We start from the raw sequence: 19,930 nt of genomic DNA, 5'->3' as shown, positions 1-19,930 counted from the left end.
GAGGGACGCTGCGAGGTGATGTGGGGCTGGGTGTATTAACGTGGTTCTGGGGCTTTTGGCCACCCTTCTGCCATCAGGGGCTGCTGCGCAACGACCCGACACCTCCTGCCCTCTGCCGCCGGCCCCATGGCTGTGGCCACGTCCCCCCTGCAGTGGCTCGTCCTCCTGGCCAGCCTTGTGGCCCCAGGTAAGGTGCCACCGCACCAGCCCCCTGCCCCCTGCACCCCCCCAGTGGGATGGGGTGGGATGTCGGTGGGACATGGAGAAAGGACAAGGAGATGGGGAGAGGGGTGAGGAAATGAGCTCCCGAAGGGCTCAGAGGGCAAATTTCCCCTTTTCCTGGTGATTTAGGGCCTTTGCCCTTTGAGTCCAGCCGGTGCCTTTTGCCTGCTGGAAGCCCAGCTGGGAGCATCGCCCCCCGGCCGGACCCTTCCCCATTTATCTCCCCCTCCACGCTTCCTCCTGGAGGGTTCAGCTCTCCTCTCCCAAACCCCACCGTGGCCCTGGCTGGCTGGGATCAGGAGCAGTGGCACGGGGCTCGTGGGGTGGCGTAGGGCAGCCGGGCACCATCGGCCACCCCCCATCGCCCACCCTTTGCCTTCCCTCCGCCAGCCCACGGCTCCTGGGGTGTCAGCTACCCCCCCGAGCTGAGGAGCATCACGGGCTCCTGCGTGGTGTTCCCCTGCACGCTGAGCTTCCCCGACAGCATCTCGGCCAGCAAAGGCATCGTGGCCATCTGGTACAAGGACTACAGCAACCAGAAGACCGTGGTGTACCACTCGGAGGGCCAGGACGTGGATGCCAGGTTCCGGGACCGAGCTCAGCTCCTGGGGGACCCGGCTGCTCGCAACTGCACCCTGCTGCTGCGGGGGGTGACCCCGGAGGACAGCGGGCCCTACAAATTCCGCTTCGAGATCGTCGACGGAGACCGGTGGTCGGCGGAGCGGGACGTGGAGCTGAGCGTTTCAGGTGGGTACGGCGGGGATTCCCCCCCCCCCTCCGACCCCGTGCTCACCCATCCCGTGAGGACGTCCCAGCCTCGGCTCCCCGTCCCCAGATGTCCCGGAGCGCCCCAGCATCGCGGCCAGCGAGGAGGTGTCGGAGGGCACCGAGGTCACCTTCCAGTGCTCCACGCCCTACGTGTGCCCGCTGAGCGAGGTGGCCCTGCGCTGGGCGGGCTACGATGAACGCGTCTCCTCCGTGTCCGGCCGCCTGCAGCTGGACACCAGCGGGGTCGGCCAGCACCTGAGCCTCGCCACCTCCTTCTCCTGGAAGGACCACGCCAGGGAGCTCTTCTGCGAGGTGCTCCACGGCTCCCAGAAGGCCAGCGGGGAGCTGGTCCTGCGGGTGAGACGTACGTGGGGCGGCTCGGAGCGCGGCGCGGGGACACCTCTCCTGCTGCTCTGAGGCACCCCGAGGTCCCTCGCAGAAAGCCAGAGCAGGGGGTCCCCAGCTTCTCCCTCCCTGCTCCTCCACGACCAGCGCCCGTGCAGGTCCCACAGCCACCCTGCAGTGCCCCCCCCCTGCCCTTTCTGCCACCTCTGTCCCAGCTTTGTCCCCTTTTCCCTGCTCCTTTCCTCCGTGCAGAGCCTCTCAGGGCTCCTTTCCCCGGCATCCACCTCTGCGCCAGCATCCCCGGGGTCCCTCCCGGCTTCCCCTCCGCCACCGCGTCACTGTGTCCCCCCCCGCAGACGCCCCCAAAGGCACCAGGGTGTCGATCACCCCCTCGGGGCAGAACATCCTCGTGGGGGACACGGTGTCTCTGAGCTGTGAGGTGACCAGCAGCTACCCCCCGGTGTCTGCGTACCAGTGGTACAAGGACGGCGCCGCCGCGGGCACCGAGCGCACCCTGACGCTGCGGGGCGTGCGGCGGGCGGACCACGGGCAGTACCGCTGCGAAGCCCACAACGCCCTCGGGGCTGGCACGGCGCCCCCCGTGATGCTCTACGTCTTCTGTAAGTGCTGGGGGGCTGCTGGCTGGGGGGGGGAACCCAGTCTGAAAGGGGCAATGCGATGAGGGATCCAGGCTGGGTGTGATGGGACCGGGTGGGAAAGCATCTGCCCTGGGTTGGGTACCTTGGGTACCTCTGCGTGCGCCCAAGCACAGGTCCTCAGTGATGCAGGATTTCGCTCCGGGGGGCATTAAATTCGGAAAAAGCCCCCTGCCCAGCCTGCTGGGGGTCTCCTGCCCGCCCTGAGCGAGCTCCCATCTCCTCCAGCCGCCGAGATCTCCGTGAGCCCCGCGGCCGAGGTGCAGGAGGGGACGAGCACGGAGCTGTCCTGTGACGTGCCTGGCAGGGAGGGCCAGGAGCTGAACTACACCTGGTACAAGAACAGCGCCTGGCTGCAGGAGGGCCCCGCGCACACCCTGCTCTTCCACCGCCTGGCCGCCAGCGACGCCGGCTTCTACTCCTGCAAGGTGAGGTCGGACTCGGAGATTCTGTGATTTTTCTGCGGTTCTGGATGATTCTGTGATTTTCTGTGGTTCTGTGGTTCCGTGAAGGTGACCAACGACCGGGGCAGCACTGCGTCCCAGCCCGTCAGCCTGAGCGTGACCTGTGAGTGCTCGTGGCCCTGGCCATCACCCTGCGGGGACGGGGGGCCCCCGTGGGCGAAATCCCTTAGTGCCAGGCTCCTCTTGGCACCTTGTGCCCCAAACGCCGCTCGGGGGTCACCACCCCAGGAGCCAGCGGGGATAATGACAGCTCAGGAGCTTTTGCAAGTCAGGGGGAAAATAAAATAGCCCTGGGTTTGGCTCTGACATTGCTGCTCATAAATAAAACCCGCTGACGTCAGGGGGAAAGCAGCTCCCAGGAGTAGCTGTGCTCGCTGGCAGGGCCGGGTGGCCGTGACGCGCACGCGGCCGCCCAGGTAGGGCCACGATGCTGGGGTTCTCCGGGGGCTGGCACAGCCTCTGACCCCCCCTCCCTGTGCCGCAGACCCCCCCAGGACCCCCTCGCTGACGCTGCTGCAGGAGCCGCAGGGCGGCGGGCTGGCTGTGGTGCACTGCTCGGTGGACAGCCGCCCGCCGGCCACCCTGGCGCTGTACCGCGACGGCAACCTCGTGGCCACCAGCGGCTCGCAGGCGGCCCCCAGCCAGCGGCTGGCCATCACGGCCTCCCGAAACGCCCTGCGCCTGGAGATCCGTGGTGTGAGGCCGCAGGATGGCGGGCAGTATCGCTGCACTGCCACCAACACCCTGGGCAACGCCAGCGCCACGCAGCCCTTCGTCACCCACAGTGAGTCCCGCTGTGCCAAGCTGGCTCCCGTCCCCGGGGCTGGGGGCACGGCACCTCCTCCGGCACGGATATGGGGGTTTTGGGGTGTTTCTGTGGGGCTGTGGGATCCCTCTGGGAGCAGCACCCGGGCACGGAGCGGGTCCCCTGCTCCCTCTCCTCACAGCCCCTGCTTTGGAGATCTGGGGTGGAGGGGAAGCAGCAATGAGAGGGGAGGAGGGGAAAACCCCCAAAAACACACCCAGGGGCATCATCCTTAGGATGCCAACAAAAAACCAGGATGGACCTCAAGGTTTCAAGGGAAATAACGCTGGTCTGGGTGGTGCTGATAGCTGGGTTTTTTTTCTCCTGAGCCCCTCACCGCCCCCCCAGCCCCTCTCCTGGCCCGGTTCCTCTCACCAAACACGGGTGCCTGGAGGGAGCCGACGTCTCCAGAAGGCACCCGTGGGTCCCTGCTGGTGGCAGAGAACTGGTGAGAACGGCTCAGGAGGGGACATCCCAGCTGGCTGCCACCACCCCCCAGCTCCGTGACCCCTTGTCCGGGGGCTGCCCGGATCCGTGCGCTGCAGGGCAGTGGCGTGGGGGGGATTTGTGCAGGCGGATCCACAACGGGGGGGCAAAGGTTCCGCAGCAGAGGTTTCCCCGATGGCTCAGCCTCTCCCTTCCCTCCGGCAGCTGCCAGAGTCCTGATCCAGCCCTCGGCGGAGGTGCGGGAGGGGGAAGCCGTCACCCTGAGCTGCGAGGTGCCGGGTGACGTGGGGCCGGCCACCTTCACCTGGCACAGGAACGGCCGGTGGCTGCGCGAGGGCGCGGAGCCGGCGCTGAGCTTCCCGGCCATCCGCAGCGCCGACGCTGGAGCCTTCCAGTGCCTGGCGCAGGGCAGCGGCCACAGCCACAGCTCGGCGGCCGTCACGCTCCGAGTGCTCTGTGAGTGCCCTGGGGGAACCATTCTGGGGGAGGGAGAAGTCCAGAAAGGCCCCTAATTCCCAGGAGCATCCCGTGATATCAATTCGTGGTCCTCAGAGGTGCTGGGGACACGCGGGTCCCTCGTGGAGAGGGGGTGGACGTGGGACCCTCCACCTTGGGTGGGTGCAGGCAGGAAGGCAGGACTCCCCCAGCTTGGGGGGTTCCCCTAACCCCACGGTTCTCACCCACGCTGCTTTGTCCCTGCAGTCCCCCCCCGGCAGCCGGTGATGAGCTCCCTCGTGGAGACCCGGGGCGGGCAGCTGGGCATCATCCAGTGCTCCGTCGAGAGCGACCCGGAGGCCAACCTGACCCTGTGGAGAGGAGGAGAGGCACTGGCTTGCACGGGGGGCTGCCCCCCGGCCCCCAGCCCCCGGCTGCAGGCCACGGCCTCGTACAACAGCCTGAGGCTGGAGCTGCGGGACGTGGTGCTGGAGGACGAGGGCACCTACGTGTGCCAGGCCAGGAACACGCAGGGCAACGCCAGCTCCTCCATGGCCTTCAGTGCCGAGAGTGAGTGAGGTGCTGGGGAGGGGGGCACCGGGGTCTGAGCCCCCAGGGTGTGACCCTGGGGAAATCCTGGGAGAGGGGAGGTGGAGAGGGGTGGGTACTGCGTGCGTAAAGGCAGAGGCAGCGTCGGTAGCACACGTGCTCATGAAACCCAGGGTAGCAAGCAGCATCGATCCCAAAAAGTGTGCTCAGGGTGCTGGGGAGGGCCACCAGCGGGTGCTGCAAGGGGAGGGTGCAGCCAAAAGCCCCCGTGGACCCCTCCCCTGGGCTCCCAGTGGTCCTGGGTGCTGCGCACGCCGCGGTGCCATACCTACAGAGGTGCCCGCAGCCTGCCCACCGCAGTGGTGCCGCTCATGGCATCGTGGTGCCGGGGCCATATATCCATCCTTACAGCCCCGCAGCCCCCCCTGCAGCTCCGGGTGCTGCAGCTGAGCCCCCCCCCGCCTTCTCCCTGCCCTCAGCCGCCCGCGTCGTGGTGTCCCCGTCCCCCCGCGTGCCGGAAGGCAGCGCCGCCAACCTGACGTGCCAAGTGAGCAGCGGGTCCCCAAACCTGCCCAACGTCACCTGGTACAGGAACGGGCAGCGGCTCCCCCGGGGCCCCGACCCCGACCCCGTCGCGTCCCTGGTGCTGCAGCGGGTGGTGAGGGGGGACGCGGGGCTCTACCACTGCACCGCCGCCACCGGGAGGAGCAGCCAGAGCTCTGCTGCCGTCCTGCTGGATGTGCTGTGTGAGTGCGGGGGGCTGGGGGTGTGTGGGGTGCTGGGGATGTTTGGGGTTCTGGGGATGTTGGGGCACTGGGGATGTTCGGGGGGCTGGGGGTGTTGGGGGGCTGGGGATGTTGGGGTGCTGGGGGTGTTTGGGGTGCTGGGGATGTTTGGGGCACTGGGGATATTTGGGTACTGGGGATGTTGGGGTGCTGGGGATGTTGGGGAGCTGGGGATATTTGGGGTTCTTGGGATGTTTGGGTGCTAGGGATATTTGGGGCACTGGGGATATTTGGGGTGCTGGGGATGTTTGGGGTGCTGGGGGTGTTGGGGGGCTGGGGATGTTGGGGCACTGGGGATATTTGGGGCGCTGGGGATATTTGGGGCTCTGGGGATGTTGGGGTGCTGGGAATGTTGGGGTGCTGGGCATATTTAGGGTGCTGGGCACGTTGGGGTTCTGGGGATATTTGGGGTTCTCAGGATGTTGGGGTGCTGGGGATATTTGGGGCACTGGGGATATTTGGGGTGCTGGGGATATTTGGGGAGCTGGGGATGTTGGGGTGCTGGGAATGTTGGGGTGCTGGGGATGTTGGGGAGCTGGGGATATTTGGGGTTCTCAGGATGTTGGGACACTGGGGATCTTTGGTGTGCTGGGCATGTTTTGGGGGCTGTCAGGCGCTGCAGGAGCAGCTTTCTGCCTGCCCCTGCTCTTCTCTGGGCAGGGGCCGCCCTCGGGCTGCTGCAGGGGCCCTGTGGCACCGCATGGAGCGCAGGGGGGTGGGGGCGCAGCGCGTCTGTGCGCGGTTATTACCTTGGGGTTGGTCCTTACACGTAGCCAACATCCAAGTGCGCACGCCTCTGCCCAGACACGAGGCCCCCAGGGCCATGCCCACAGCCTGGGCCATCCACTGTGGGTGCAGGTGCTCACGTCTGAGTGCCTCGGGGTGTCCCAGTGCCTCCTCCCGTGGGGATCCGTCCCCCCCTGTGCCCCCCGGAGGTCACCCTGCCGGCCCGTGGAGGCGCGCTCCAGCTGCAGCCCCCTGCACCGCCGCCCCTGAGCGTGAGCTGGGCTGCTCGGGTGCTGTCTGTCCCTGTCCCATCCCGTCCTGCCCCATCCTGTCCCCTCCCGAGGTGGCGCTGGGGACAGGTATCCGCGCAATGGCCGCGCTGTCCCACACAGACCCCCCGAGGGACCCTCAGCTCACCGCCTTCCTGGAGACGCAGCGGGGCCGGCTGGCCATCTTCGAGGGCTCGGTGGCGAGCAACCCCCCTGCCCGGCTGGCCCTGTACCGGGGCGAGGAGCTGGTGGCCTCCAGCGGCACGGGGCACGGCACCAACCCGAGGGTCAGCGCCACGGCCACCCCCAACGCGCTCCGGGTGGAGATCCGGGATGTCACGCTGGCAGATGAGGGCACCTACAGCCTGACCGCCACCAACGCGCACGGCACCGTGTCCCAGCACCTCTATTTCCGTGTGCAGGGTGAGCAGGGGCTGTGGCACGGGCGTTGGGGCCAGTCCTGGTGGGTGGCAAGCGCCATGGGGCAGGGCTGGGTGAGAGCCAGCGCAGGCTGTGACCTTTTCTGCGTTGCTCCTGCCTTTGCGCAGCCGGCGGGTGGGGAGGGATAATGGCCCTGGGTGTCCCATGGGGACAGCGGGGCAGAGAAATGTCACCGAGCATCTCAGGCTGTGGCCAGACAGCAGAATGAGGCCGGGCTTCTGCAGGGGGTGCGATCCTGCTGCCCCCAGGGAGAGTGGTTTGTGCTAAAACCCCGTGCGCCGCAGCTGGGCACGGCCTCCAAGGGTTGCTCCCCTCACCCTGGTGCTCAGGACCGGTCACTTTTTTGGGGAGAGGCCTCAGCATCCCCTGGGGATGGTGCTGGGTCCCTGATCTAAACGCCCAGCACCAGCCTCGGGCTGCAGCAGGGGCACCAAAACGCTGCGAGGCGTTGTGTGCCCCCCACGCTCTCTTCTCCTCCCTCAGCCGCCCGCGTCCTCATCTCGCCGTCGGCCGAGGTGCTGGAAGGGGACGACGTCTCCCTGACGTGCGAGGTGCCGGGGGAGCCGCAGGAGGACGCCGCCTTCTCCTGGTACAAGGACAGCAAGAGCCTGCAGGACAGCCCCGGCCGCGTCCTCGCGCTGCCCCACGTCGCCAGCGCTGCCGCGGGCTCCTACCACTGCAAAGCCCACGGCCCCGCGGGGACCGGTGCCAGCATCTCCCCGGCCGTCAGCCTGCGTGTCCTGTGTGAGTGGGCGAGGGGACGGCACCCCTGGGGGCACCTAGGGGTGGTGGGGACACGGCACGTGGGGTGGGACGTGGCACGGGGCGCACAGCGGGGCACGGCACGGCTCCTGCTGCTGGCACCGTCCCCGGATGGCCCCCGCGCAGGCAGGCTGGGGTTTAGCAACAGCTCTGCAGTGAAGAATTGTCTGCCCAGAGAAAACAGCAAAATGTTAAAAGCAGGGTTTTTGGGGAGTGTGTCTCCTCGATAAGGCCGTGGTTTGTGTAGAAGCCACCTCACCTGAAGGTGTCTCCGTTCAGGCAGGGCTGTCTGGTGGAAGCGCGGTGCCACCCCAGACCGCAGCTGCCTGCTGTTAAAAAAAGGGGAAAAATGCAATAACCAGTGCTTTGGTTCTGTTAAAACAACACATTTTGACTGGCCTAATTACACTTTTCAAGACTCAAGTTTTGGAGAAATATCGTCCCTCTGGGACAGTGGGGGGGAAACTCCAGGCAAGGAAATGTTGTCTGATGCTTGTGCGAGCGCGTGGTGCCGCCGTGTGGGTGCTCCCCGAGGGGTACCCAAAAAAAGGTACCCAAAAAACCCCCGGGGACCCAACCTTGCTGACACCCATCCACATCTCGCCCTGCAGATCCCCCCCGGGTGCCGGTGCTGAGCTCCTTCCTGGAGACTCCGGGGGGGCGTCGGGGCGTGCTGCAGTGCCAGGTGGACAGCAGCCCCCCGGCGCAGCTGGAGCTCTCCAAGGACGGCTCCTTGGTGGCCTCCAGCGCGCTGCCCGCCCCCGCCACCTCCCCGCGGCTCAGCGTCACCGCGGCCACCAACAGCCTGCGGGTGAGCATCGGCGACGTGCTGCTGGAGGACGAGGGCGAGTACGTGTGTGCTGCCAGCAACGCCTACGGCAACGCGAGCACCGCCGCCAACTTCACGGCAGGGAGTGAGTGCGGTGGGCACGGGGTGGGCACGGGGTGGGCACGGGGTGGGCACGGGGTGGGCACGGCGCTGAGGCAGGCACCGGCTGCGTGCCAAGGGGAGGACGGGTGCTGGGGGCTGCAGGGAAGGTGTGGATGGAGGCAGACACGAGCTGGAGGATGCTCATGGGGGAAGGAGGAGGGGGGAGAGGGCTAGGATAGGATGGAAATAGGGAAGGAATGGTGGAAGCTGCGGGTTTATGGGGTGGAGGGTGGCAAGGGGGAGTGCGCACGTGGAGCAGGGGCTGCAACTCCGTCCCCAGGGGGATGTGTGGCTGTAGGAAGCTCCCATGGCACGGCTGCGGTGTCCCCATCACCTCTGTCCTGGAGCAGCAGGGAGGGAGCCCAGAGAGAAGCCCCAGCTGGTGCTGGAGCCCAGAGCTCATTTTTTTTTTCCTGACTCTCTTCCTTCTCCCATCGCAGCCGCCCGGGTCTGGATCTCGCCCTCCTCGGAGGTCCGTGAAGGGGACGCCGTGACCCTGACGTGCGCCGTGGACAGCGCAGCCCAGGAGGCTCTGACCTACACCTGGTACAAGAACAGGGTCAGGCTGAGCAGCGGCACGGCCCCACGCATCGTCCTCCCCAGCGTGGTGGCCGCCGACGCCGCCTCCTACCACTGCGCCGTGCAGAGCCCCGCCGGCACCCGCAGCGTGGCCCCCAGCACCCTCAGCGTCCTCTGTGAGTTCGGGGGGGGCTTCGGAGCCCCCGTCCCCTTCCCTGGGCTGAAACCCCCCCTGGGCACAGCCTGCGGCTGCAGACAATGCCAGCGAGGTCCCCGCTCCTCCCAGCTCCACGAGTTTTTCTTTACATTTCGAACCAAAGCTGCAACAGAAACATTTTTGGCTTTCGGGGAAGATTGCAGGATATATATATATATATATTTTTTTTTTCTTTCCTGCTTTGGCAAATTAAAACCAGACTTTGTTTAAAAAAAAAGATGTGCAAAAACCCTAGCTGCAAGTCAGAATGGAAGGTTTTCCTTTTTAGTAGAAAAAGATGGTTTTAACTCATAAGTCTGCTGCGAGGGGTGGCTGCCGAGGGGATCTCCTGGAAACACCCTCCAGAGAGCCTCAAAAACGTGTCCCGTCTCTCCCTGCTCTTAATTTTGGGTGGGAAATGCAGGATAAATGCTGCTAACACCACCTTGGTGTCCCGGGCCTGAGCTACAGCCCAGGTTTTTGCTGCCATTTCGCCAGCCCTGGTGTTCCCAGCAGAGGGGGGGGTTGCTGGAACGGGTGTGAGCCCCCCCGGGGGGCCAAACCAGGAGCAGGCTGCAGGTGGGAACGGGCTCCGAGCGTGGCTGTGCCGTGTGCTGAGCTGGGCTTGGGTTCGAGGGAGGCGCAGGGAACCCGGGCTTGGCCCACAGCCCCCTCCCCTCTCATTTCCAGACCCCCCGAGGAACATGCAGCTGAAGGCCTTCGTGGAGAGCAGCGGGGGGAGAGCCGTCATCCTGCTCTGCACCGTGGACAGCAACCCCCCGGCCGAGGTCAGCCTGCACCGGGGGGGGCAGCTGGTGGTCTCCAGCGTGTCCACGACCCCCGGCCAACACTCGCCCCCTCCCAATGTGCTGCGCCTGGAGCTGCCGGCTGCCGCGGCGCAGGACGAGGGCGAATACGAGTGCCGGGCACGCAGCCCCCTCGGCAGCACCAGCACATCCCTGCCTCTCCACGTGCAAGGTGAGCGTGGCACAGGGGGATTCAGGGCTCGGTGCCCCCCTCCGAGCCTCGCCGTGGGCACGTTGAGGGGTCCCGTGCCATGCCACATGCCAGCACCCCCCTCCCCGTGTCTCCGCCAGCCGTCAGGGTGGTGGTGCGGCCGGGCAGCGAGGTGCAGGAGGGCACGGAGGTGACACTGAGCTGCGAGGACGCGGGTGCCCAGCCGGGCACCGTCTACGCCTGGTTCAAGAACGGGCGCTGGCTGCGGGAGGGCCCCGGTGCCGCGCTCCTGCTCCACGCCGCGCGCAGCAGCGACGCCGGCGCCTACAGCTGCCAAGCGCGGACGGGGGCGCGCAGCCGGAGAGCCCCCCCCGCAGCCCTGAGGGTGCTGTGTGAGTAAAAGGGGGGGCTGCAGGGGCTGCCCCGCAGCGGGGAGAGCTGATGGGGAGGGAAGCGTGGGCTGTGTCGCCATCTGGTGACCGCTGGTCCCGTCCCGGGGGTGCCCGAGGTGCTGTTCCGAAGGGGGTGTGGGAAGGAAATAATTTGGTGTTAAAATGGTGTAAAACCCCGTGGGGTGGTGCTGTGGTGGAGAGCACGCTGCTGCCCCACCGGGGGGGCTGCTGGATGCTTCCCCCACCCTCACCGTGCCCCATCTCCCCAGCCTGAGCCAGCAACGAGCGCACAAACCCCCCCAAGCCGGAGGGGGACGCGTTCCCCCGAGGCCACCCGGAGCCAGGAGGCGACGCGCTGTCCTTGTCCTTGCAGACGCGCCCCGGGAGCCGTCCTTCGTGTCCCTGGTGGAGCCGTGGGGCGGGCGGCAGGCCGAGCTGCTCTGCACGGTGGACAGCCACCCGCCCGCCGACATCACCCTGCTGCGGGGCCGCGCGCCCCTCGCCTCCACCCGGGGCCCCTCCGACCCCCGAGCCTCCGTCCAGGCTGAGCCCAACGCCCTGCGGGTGCGCATGGTGGCTCTGGGCCCCGGGGACACGGGGCTCTACGTCTGCTCAGCCAACAACAGCTTCGGCACCGCGACCACCTCCCTGCTCCTCGCGGCGAGCGGTGAGCACCGCGCTGCCCGGGGCTTGTGCCGCGCCGAGCCGGCCGTGGGGCGTCCCCGTGAGCCCCGTGCCACGCCGTCTGCACGGCCCTTTCCTCCTGCTCAGGTGTCCGAGTCACGGTGGAGCCCTCTCCAGAAGTCCCCGAGGGTGCCACGGCCACCATCAACTGCTCGGCGGTGCCCTGGGTGGGCGACGAGGCCAACTACACGTGGTACAAGAACAGCCGGTGGCTGCGGGAGGGACCGGCCAGCACCCTCATCCTCGGCCCCGTTTCCAGCGCCGACGCTGGTTTCTACCACTGCCGGGCCAGCGGCGTGCGGGGCAGCGTGGCCTCGCCCCCCCTCAGCCTCACCGTGCTCTGTGAGTGCCCCCCAGCCCCTCGGGGACAGGGCAGGGGCTCTTGTCCCCCTTTCCCTGCCCCGCTCCTCTCTTTATAACCCGGGAAGGGGATTCCCTGCGCCATGACCCACCTCCAGCCCCCTCCTCTCCGCGCAGACCCCCCGCGAGCCGTGGCTGTCAGCACCTTCCTGGAGAACCTGAGCGGGCGCGTGGGCATCGTGCTGTGCGTGGCCGACAGCCACCCGCCCGCCGCCCTCGCCCTGTACCGCCGCGGCCACCTCCTGGCCTCCAGCCTGGCCACGGCCTCGACCCCGGGGCTGCGGGCGGCCGCCTCCCTCAACGCCCTGCGCCTGGAGATGGCGGCCCTGGGTCCCGAGGACGCGGCCGAGTACAGCTGCGTGGCCACCAACCCGCTGGGCAACGCCACGGCCAGCGCCTACTTCGACACCCGCAGTGAGTGGGGCCGGACCCCGCGGGGATGCTCTGCTTTTTGGGGGGGGGGGGTGGTCTGTGGGATTTCAGGTTTTGGAAGCAATCCGGAGAGGTTTGAGTTTTTAGGTGGAAAAGGCAAAGAGGATTCGCTGCCGAAGCATGCGTTTTCTGCTTGATTTTGGTGCTTTGTTCCCAGGGGCTTTGCTCCTGCAGCATCCCCGGCTGGGGGCGGCAGGATGCTGTGTAAGGGCTGCAGCACCCCCCCCCACGAGCAGAAAATTGAGCTGAATGCTAAAGTTTGATGAAAAAATGAGAAGAAAAGGGGTAGGGCAGGGTTCAGTGAACAGCAGAGCGTGCTCATGCTGTCTGCCGCTGTGCACGGCCCCCCCACCCTCCACGTGTTGGCAGAGGGGGGCACAGGATGCCATCAGCGGGGGGGGCACACAGCGATGTGCCAGCCTGTCCCGCCTGGGACAGCAAAACGGGCAGGGACAGGCCAGCACAAATGTCCCCATGGGGTCCCCATTGTGCCGTGCCACACTGCGCCCCCCCAGCTGCAGGGTCCCATGGGGGGGCGAGGCACTGACCCCACACCAGGGCCACGCTGCGGCTGCAGGCACGGGGAAGGGACCCGGAGGAGGAGGCTCCCCAGAGCCCCTCCAGCCTGTCCCCAGCCCCCGGCACCGATGGGCCCCCCCCTCCTGTTCCCGCAGCGCTCTCCCACCTCCTGGTGTTCACCGTCCTGGCCGGGCTGCTCCTCACCCTGCTCTGCGTGGCCCTGCTGGCCCTCCTGGCCGTGAGGCTGTGGCCCAGGTAATGTCCCCTGGCTGGGATGGGGACACGGGGACATGTAGGAGGGGCGCAGCGGGTGGCAGCTGCCTCTCCTCCTGCCCAGGCTGCGCAAGATTTGGGGCTTGCCGCGGGCTGAGGACACCTTCGAGCTGAGCAGGAAGCAGGAGCAGCCGCAGGTAGGAGCTGGCAGTGCTGGGGGTGGCTCTGAGGACCCTGCCCCGAGCTCCCTTCATCGGGTGCCCGTGGGGAGCAGCGTCCTGGAGCACCCACGGGCTCCCTGCAACCTGCCCTCACCCCCCCGATCCCTTTTCCCCCGTTTTCTCTCCCCTTCACCAACTCTGAGGGGTCCTGAATGCCCCCAGCCCCGGCGTGGCCATGGGGCATGGTGCTGGGGGCTGGCTGGGGTCGGGGTCTGGCCATCGTGGGGGTCTGGGCAGATGGGCACTGGGGGTCCGGGCTGCAACCCAGCACCCCCTGAGGGGCTTCTCCCTGGGGGGGGCTTCATGTGGGTGCTCCCCGGGGTACCATGGGTGCTGCCCCTCATGGGGCAGGGTCTCCCCAGCCAGCCCTGGCCCTTTCCAGGTGGATGGAGCGTCCTAAGCCGCTGGCTCTTTGGCGCAGGAGTGACTGTAGCAGCTGGAAACCGCACAGCCCCCGACACGGGGGGGGCCCAGAGCCACCTTGGGGCAGCCCAGCCCCATCCTGACACCCCCTCCAAGCCCCCCCTGCCTCCCTCCTTCCCTCCCCTGCTGTGCTGGGCACAGCGCCCGTGGTGCTGCGGCTGCGCGCGGTGCGCCGCGCTCCGTGGCTGCTCGGAGCTGCCAAAATCCCAGGACCCCCCTCCCAAGAAGGGGGGTGCGAGCCTGGTGCCAGCCTCTCCATCACCACCATCCTCACCCCCCCCCACCGAGCTGCTGCCCCCGGGGGGGCTGCGTGCTACTCACCTGTCTGGAAATAAAGCACGGAGCAGTGTGAGCAGTGCGCATCTGTGGGGCGGGGGGGGGCTGCGCTCTGCGCCCTGGGGGCTGTTTTGGGAACGGGGGGAGCCCACCTCCCCGGCACAGCGGGCAGGAGGCTCTGCCAGGGGCTCACCGTGGGGGTTTGCTTGCCGCAGCCCTGTCCCCTCCCCGTTAGATGTCACCCTGAGGCCACCCGTGCCCCGGGGCCGGCTGTGCCGTGGGTGCCCACGCAGCGGGGTGGTGGCGGCGGGGGCGATGCTCGCCCACGTGGGCGCTTAATCCCACGTTATCCGGCTGCTTTGCTGCTTTGTTTGGTTACTGGGGGAGCGTGCCACGGCTGGCGTGGGGCGTGGGGCAGCGCCCACACCCCCCCTCTGATCCCATCGCCTCCCCTGCCTGGCCCCAGCACCCCTCTGCCTCTCCACTCCCAAACCCCACAGAATCGCTGCACGGTTTGGGCTGGAAGGGGCCCAAATTTCGAGCCACATCCAAAATTTCTAGCTAATCTGCTGCTCAGCTGGCACACGCAGACCCACGTCCCCCTGCCAGCACTCAGGGTGTCCCCGCAGCCCCTGCCCCGCTGTGGGGTCCCCGGTGCCACCCAACTGGAGCCAGCAGTGGTTCCCGAGGGCAGCAGAGTGACAGGAGCAGAGGACACAAGTCACGGAAATAGAAAGTCTGATTTGGTAAAGCAGAACTAATCCCTCCCTGTGGGACAGATTAAGGGGGGAGCCAGGTCTGGAGGTGCTGTGGGAATCCCCAGGGAGTCACCCTCGGCAGGACGAGGGGCTGGGCAAGCTGGGGGGGGCTTCGGGGTCTGCTCCTGGTGCAGAGGTTGGGGGCTGAGACCTGTTGTGGGGGACACACATGGTGACCTGGGGGGGCCCTGAGCTCCCCAAGCAAGGGGCTGGCTTTGCTCTCACAGCTTGTGAGTGCTGGGTGGGGAGGGATGTGATGGGAGCAGAGCGGAGCCTGTGGGGGCAGCAGGGACCCCCCCCCAGCCTCCTGCTGAGCTCCCCCCGCATCCAGCAGCGGCGAGGTTAAACCTCCATCGTCTGCTAAGCTGCACGCCCGGGGAAGATGAGTCCAGGTGGAGCTGGGGTGACCTGGGCAGGTCCCCCCCTGGGGCTGGACATCACCTTTTCAAGGCATCTCCGTGCCAGAGCCCTCTCCATCCTCCCCAAGCACCCGCTCGCTGCGCTGCACCCGACAGAGCCCCGGGCTCCAAGGAGGGGCCCGGTGCTCCTCAGCTCCCTCCCTCCTCATCTCGCAAGGCTGAAGTTCATTAATTCTCACCCGAAGCCCCCCCCTGGGTGGCCCAGCTGCTCCAGCTGGCCCCTGCTGCCCGCCGTGCCCAGCCGCTCACCGGGGGGCTGGGGCAGATGCTGGTGGGCACTGGTGGCAGCTGGGGACCCTTCCCGGCACCGCGACCGCCGCAGCCTGGTCTGGGGGGGCACCGGGGGGTCCCAGCTGCTGAGGGACCCACAGAGGGGCTGCGGGCACAGGGTGGCACCGTGGGAGAGCTGAGAGCTCGCTGTGGTTGTGTCGAAGCTCTGCTAAGCTTGGAGAGCAGGGGGACCCGGGGAGCTGCAGGGCTTGGGAGAGGACCGGGGTGCGCTCCCTGCTTAATCCAGGGCCGGCGCTACGGGAGCCAGCGATGACCTCCGGTCCCTCTGAGCTCCTTCTCCTCCTTTCCTTCTGGAGCGCCGCACGTTAAGCCAAATCCTCCCATCACATGGTTTCGAGGCAGAGCAAGGGAATAAGGGCAGGTCAGAAGGTGAACTGGAGGCCAGGGATTTGCCATCAGGCAGAGGACCTTGCAGAGATGTGCGAGGCATTTCTCCTCGGATAAATTAGCGCGCGCTTTGATTTGTTGGCTGGCAGTAATAATCCTCGGGCCGGCTGAAACGCACCCGCCGCTCGTTGCGGGGGTGATGTGGGGGCACGCGGAGGGCTCGGCTGGCTCACGTCGCTTTGTGCTGGGGGAGCTGTCCACAAGTGTCACCCAGCCGTGCCTCGGTGCACCAGTGACGCTGATGACTGCTGCAATTATCGTCGCTGGCCTGCCGGGCTCAGAGGCGTAAAAGAGGCCCCGCTCGGTCAGGAAATGAGCCCCGTGGGAGCAGAGGCGTGACGGCCCCGTGCAGATGTGTCCCTCGCCCTGCCCTCTGCCCTGCTGCCCGGCGGGGGGGAAATGAGCTGCAGAAACCAGCAGCTCGGTTTTGGGCTCTACCGCGTGTCCACGAGGGCGAGAGGTGCGGGGCGACGCCGTGCTGCCTCCCCCGTGCTCTGTGCCCCCAGGATTTACCCCTCAGCCCACAATAAACCATCAGCAGCACCCCCCTGCTGCCTCTGCTCTGCTCCAGCTCCGGTCCTGGCCGGGGTCACCTCTCCTCCATCCCAGCGCCGACGCCTGTCACGTCCTCCTCCGTCCCTCTGCACCCTCGGTCACATCTGCTGAGTCCGTCCCGCTTCTTCCTCCCCATCGTCATCGATGAATCTCGTTAAGCCCCATGGGGGTGGCTTCCCTCCACCCCCACCAACACCCAGCCCTGTTCCTGGCCCCTCGTGCTGTGAAATCCCCGGAGCTCCCAGGCAGTAGCTCAGCACCAAGCCCTGCACCTCCTGATGCTGCTCCATAAACCCACGGGACACCACGGGTGCTGCAGGAGCATCCCCAGCACAGAGCCCCCCTGCCAGCTCCAGGGGACCCTGCTGCTCCTGCTGCTCACAGAGGGGTTTTTTTGGGGATTTATTGGGGCTCTCCTGGTACCCCAAAATCACTAAGGCCACTGCTGAAACCCACGTGCCCAGCAGCACCCTCGGGCTCCACGGATGAGGAGTGACAAGGCCCCCCCACCCCATTAATTTGATGCTCATTAACTGGAATTGCCTCTGCGTGGCAGTGATGGGTGCCTGCAGAAGGCACCGTGCTTTGGAGCTGTTTTGGCCCCCTGAGGAAGCAGCCCACCGGGGGGGTGGGAGGGCAGAGCAGGGGGGCTGGAAAATGGGAAAGGTGGAGATGTTGAGAGCGTGGCTCCGCACAGCTGGCAGCACGGCGTGCTGACCCCCCCAGGTCACCCCAGCCCAGCACCGGTGTGCAGCTGCCCCAAACCCTGGGGACCCTCAGGATGTGCAGGGTGAAGCAGCAGCCAGAGGCCAGCCTGTGAAACGCAGGGCAGCTTCTTCCAGGGCAAAACAACCTGCAAGGCGCTTTGGCAAGCTGAGCCCCGAGGTTTGTGCACGCTGCCCTGTGCTGGGCTGGGGTCCCCATGCCCAGGTGCCGCCTCACAGCTGTTGTCACCGTGTCCCCTGCCGTGGGTATTTGCGGGGCTGTGCACATCTGGAGAGGGGAAACTGAGGCACCGTTAACACAGACCCCCCCCCCCCCCCAGGGACTGTTTTTGCGATCTGGAGCTCCGGTGTGCCACGGAGTGGGCTGGGGAGGGGGACAGGTCTCTGTGGGGACACCGCACCCCAGTGCCTGGGGATGTGGGGGGGCAATGGGATTGCCTGGAGCCCGAGAAGCGATCCCAGCAGTGAGGTCTTCGGACCAGGAACCCACGGAGCAGGGACCCTAGAAGCAGGGGTCACCACGCGGGGTTCCCAGAACCAGGGTGCGGGGGGAGAGGACGCCCGAAATTGGGTCCCAGGAGCGCGGGGGGGACCTGGGATCCCCGGTCCCCACCGCTGCCCGGCTCGGGGCAGCCCCACGGCCGAGGACTCGTTTGGGGCGCGGAGCCCCGCAGCCGCCCGGGGCCGGGATGGGCGCACGGGGAGCCCCGGGGCAGGGGCTCGGAGGTGCGGGACCGGGAGCCGCCGGGCCGGGGGCGGCTGCGGCAGCGGGCTCCGTGATTTCGTTTGATTTCCACCGATTTCGTTGCACCGAAGCCGGGCGGTCGGGCAGGGCCGGGCCGGGCCGGGGCAGCGCATCCCGGCCGCGGGGCTGCGGAGCTGGGGGGCCCGGCGGGGAGCGGCCCCATGGCCGGACAGGGGCTCCCCTCGCCCCGACAGCCCCGGGGCCACCCCGGTTACCCGGGGCCGGCCGGGTCCCGCAAACGAAATAAGCTCTGTCGGGGTCCCGGGGTGCGGGGCGCGGCGGGGCTGGGCACCGCGCAGCGGGCCCCGGGACGGGGGCGACGTCGGGGGGGACCCGGGGGTCCCTGCGCCCCCGTCCCGCTCCTGGGCGCTGCCCCCGGGGCAGAAACCGGGGCCCGTGCGGGCGGAGCCGCCGAGGCCTCCCGGGACTCTCCCGTGCCGGGCAGTGGCACCGGCCCCGGGGGTGGCCCTGGGGCTGCGACCCCCGCCCGGCTGCGGAGAAAGTGCCCGGTACCGGGCGGGTGGCACGGGAAGCGCCCCCCGCCCCGTGGGCACGCAGCGCCGCGTGGGACCTTGCCCGCTGGGCCCCCACCGTGGCACCGAGCACCGGCACCTCTCTGCTGCGGGCACACGAGGTCCGGGCACGCTGCCCCCCCCCGGGCACGGGCACGTTGGGTGCTGCACACCCGCCGCGTGTGCGCTCCCGCCGTGCGCTCTGAAAAAACAACCCCAGAAATCAACGAGAGAACCAAACGAAAAGTGGCCCCCGGCAGCAGGCACGCACCCAAACAACCCAATTCCCAACCAAACACAACCAAAACGAACCAAAAGCAAAACCAACGAACGAGGGAAAAAGGAGAAAGCACCAGGGAACCCTGCGGGGAGCGGTGCGCGGCTGCACAGCACCCACCCACGCGCGGCCGCCCCGTGTCCGTGCCGAGCAGCTCCGTGTCCACGCGGCTCCCCGTGCCCGTGCCCAGCCACACGCCCCGTGCACGCTCACGGCGTCTCCGTGCGGTCACCTCGAGCCCGTGTGAAGCCCTGCACACTCACACCTTGCACGCTCACCCCGTGTCCGTGCACCCTTAGTGTGTCCGTGCACACCGGCACCGTGTCCTTGCACACTTACACCGTGTCCCCGCACACCTACACCGTGTCCTTGCACACTTACACCGCGTCCTTTCACACTTACACTTCCCGTGCACACCGACACCGTGCCCGTGCCCTGCTCCCGTGCCCGTTTACCCCGTGCAGTTGCCCCGTGTCGTGCACACTCCCAACGTGTCCTTGCACACTCACACCGTCCCCGTGCACCTTTCCCGTGCCCATCCACCTCTCGCACAGTCACCGGGGACCGGGCACACCGGCGCCGTGGCCGTGCACAGCCATGCACACGCGTGTCCCCCACATTTCCCCCGTGTTCCCCCCGCGGCCGGGCACGCTTTCTGTCCGGGCACGTTTACGCGGTGGCCGTGCACACTTGTCCCGTGGCCGTGCGCGTTGCCCCGTGTTTGTGCTCGGTTCCCTCGTGTTCGTGCACGTTTCCCCACGTCCGTGCACGGTCCCCGTGGCCGTGCACAGTTCCCTCGTGTCCTTGCAAGGCCCCCGTGGCCGTGCACGTTTTCCTCGTGTTCGTGCCCGGTCCCCGTGTTCATGCACAGTTCCCCCGTGGCTGTGCACAGTTCCCCCGTGCTCGTGCCCGATCCCCGTGTTTGTGCACGGTTCCCACGTTTCCATGCATGGTCCCCGTGCCCGTGCACAGTTCTCCCGTGTTTGTGCACGTTTCCCTCGTATCCGTGCACGGTTCCCGTTTTTGTGCACGGTTCCCTCGGGTCTGTGCACACTCCCCGTGTCCATACACAGTTCCCCCGCGTCCATGCAGTTTCCCCGTGTCCGTGCACAGTTTCCCCATCCATGTCCATACACAGTTCCCCAATACACTGCACAGTTCCCCCATGTCCGTGCACATTTATTCCGGGGCCGTGCACGATCCCTGCATCCATGCACGGTTCTCCCATGTCCATGCACAGTCCCCCCGTGTCCATGCACAGTTCCCCCACCCATGTCCATGCACAATTCCCCCATGTCCAAGCCCATTTATTCCGGGGCCGTGCACTTTTCCCCTTGCACGTGTCCGATCTCCTTATTTTTGCACAGTTCCCTCACGTCCGTGCCCGGTCCCCGTGTCCATGCACAGTTCCCCCATGCACTGCACAGTTTCCCCGTGTCCGTGCACATTTATTCTGGGGCCATG

General features: G+C 67.3%; 1 protein-coding gene across 1 annotated transcript; it reads left to right on the top strand.

Annotated features, from left to right (window-relative positions):
* Window positions 1–126: 126 nt before the first annotated feature.
* Window positions 127–13,498, top strand: SIGLEC1 (sialic acid binding Ig like lectin 1; the record flags this gene model as incomplete). Its single annotated transcript, XM_084286556.1, has 22 exons — window positions 127–187; window positions 613–969; window positions 1,058–1,354; window positions 1,692–1,955; window positions 2,220–2,419; window positions 2,504–2,558; window positions 2,940–3,239; window positions 3,912–4,163; window positions 4,410–4,712; window positions 5,171–5,437; window positions 6,595–6,894; window positions 7,396–7,656; window positions 8,286–8,588; window positions 9,046–9,300; window positions 10,011–10,298; window positions 10,418–10,669; window positions 11,043–11,336; window positions 11,441–11,695; window positions 11,831–12,127; window positions 12,820–12,919; window positions 13,002–13,074; window positions 13,481–13,498. 22 exons carry the CDS (start codon window positions 127–129, stop codon window positions 13,496–13,498), a joined length of 5,052 nt encoding a protein of 1,683 aa, XP_084142682.1.
* Between the last annotated feature and the right edge of the window lie 6,432 nt (window positions 13,499–19,930).

This window comes from Netta rufina, assembly GCF_964035555.1.
Source record: "Netta rufina genome assembly, chromosome: 4".
Taxonomy (NCBI): domain Eukaryota; kingdom Metazoa; phylum Chordata; class Aves; order Anseriformes; family Anatidae; genus Netta; species Netta rufina.
The sequence above is the reverse complement of the archived record's forward strand: the minus strand, read 5'-3'. Positions and strand labels throughout refer to the sequence as shown.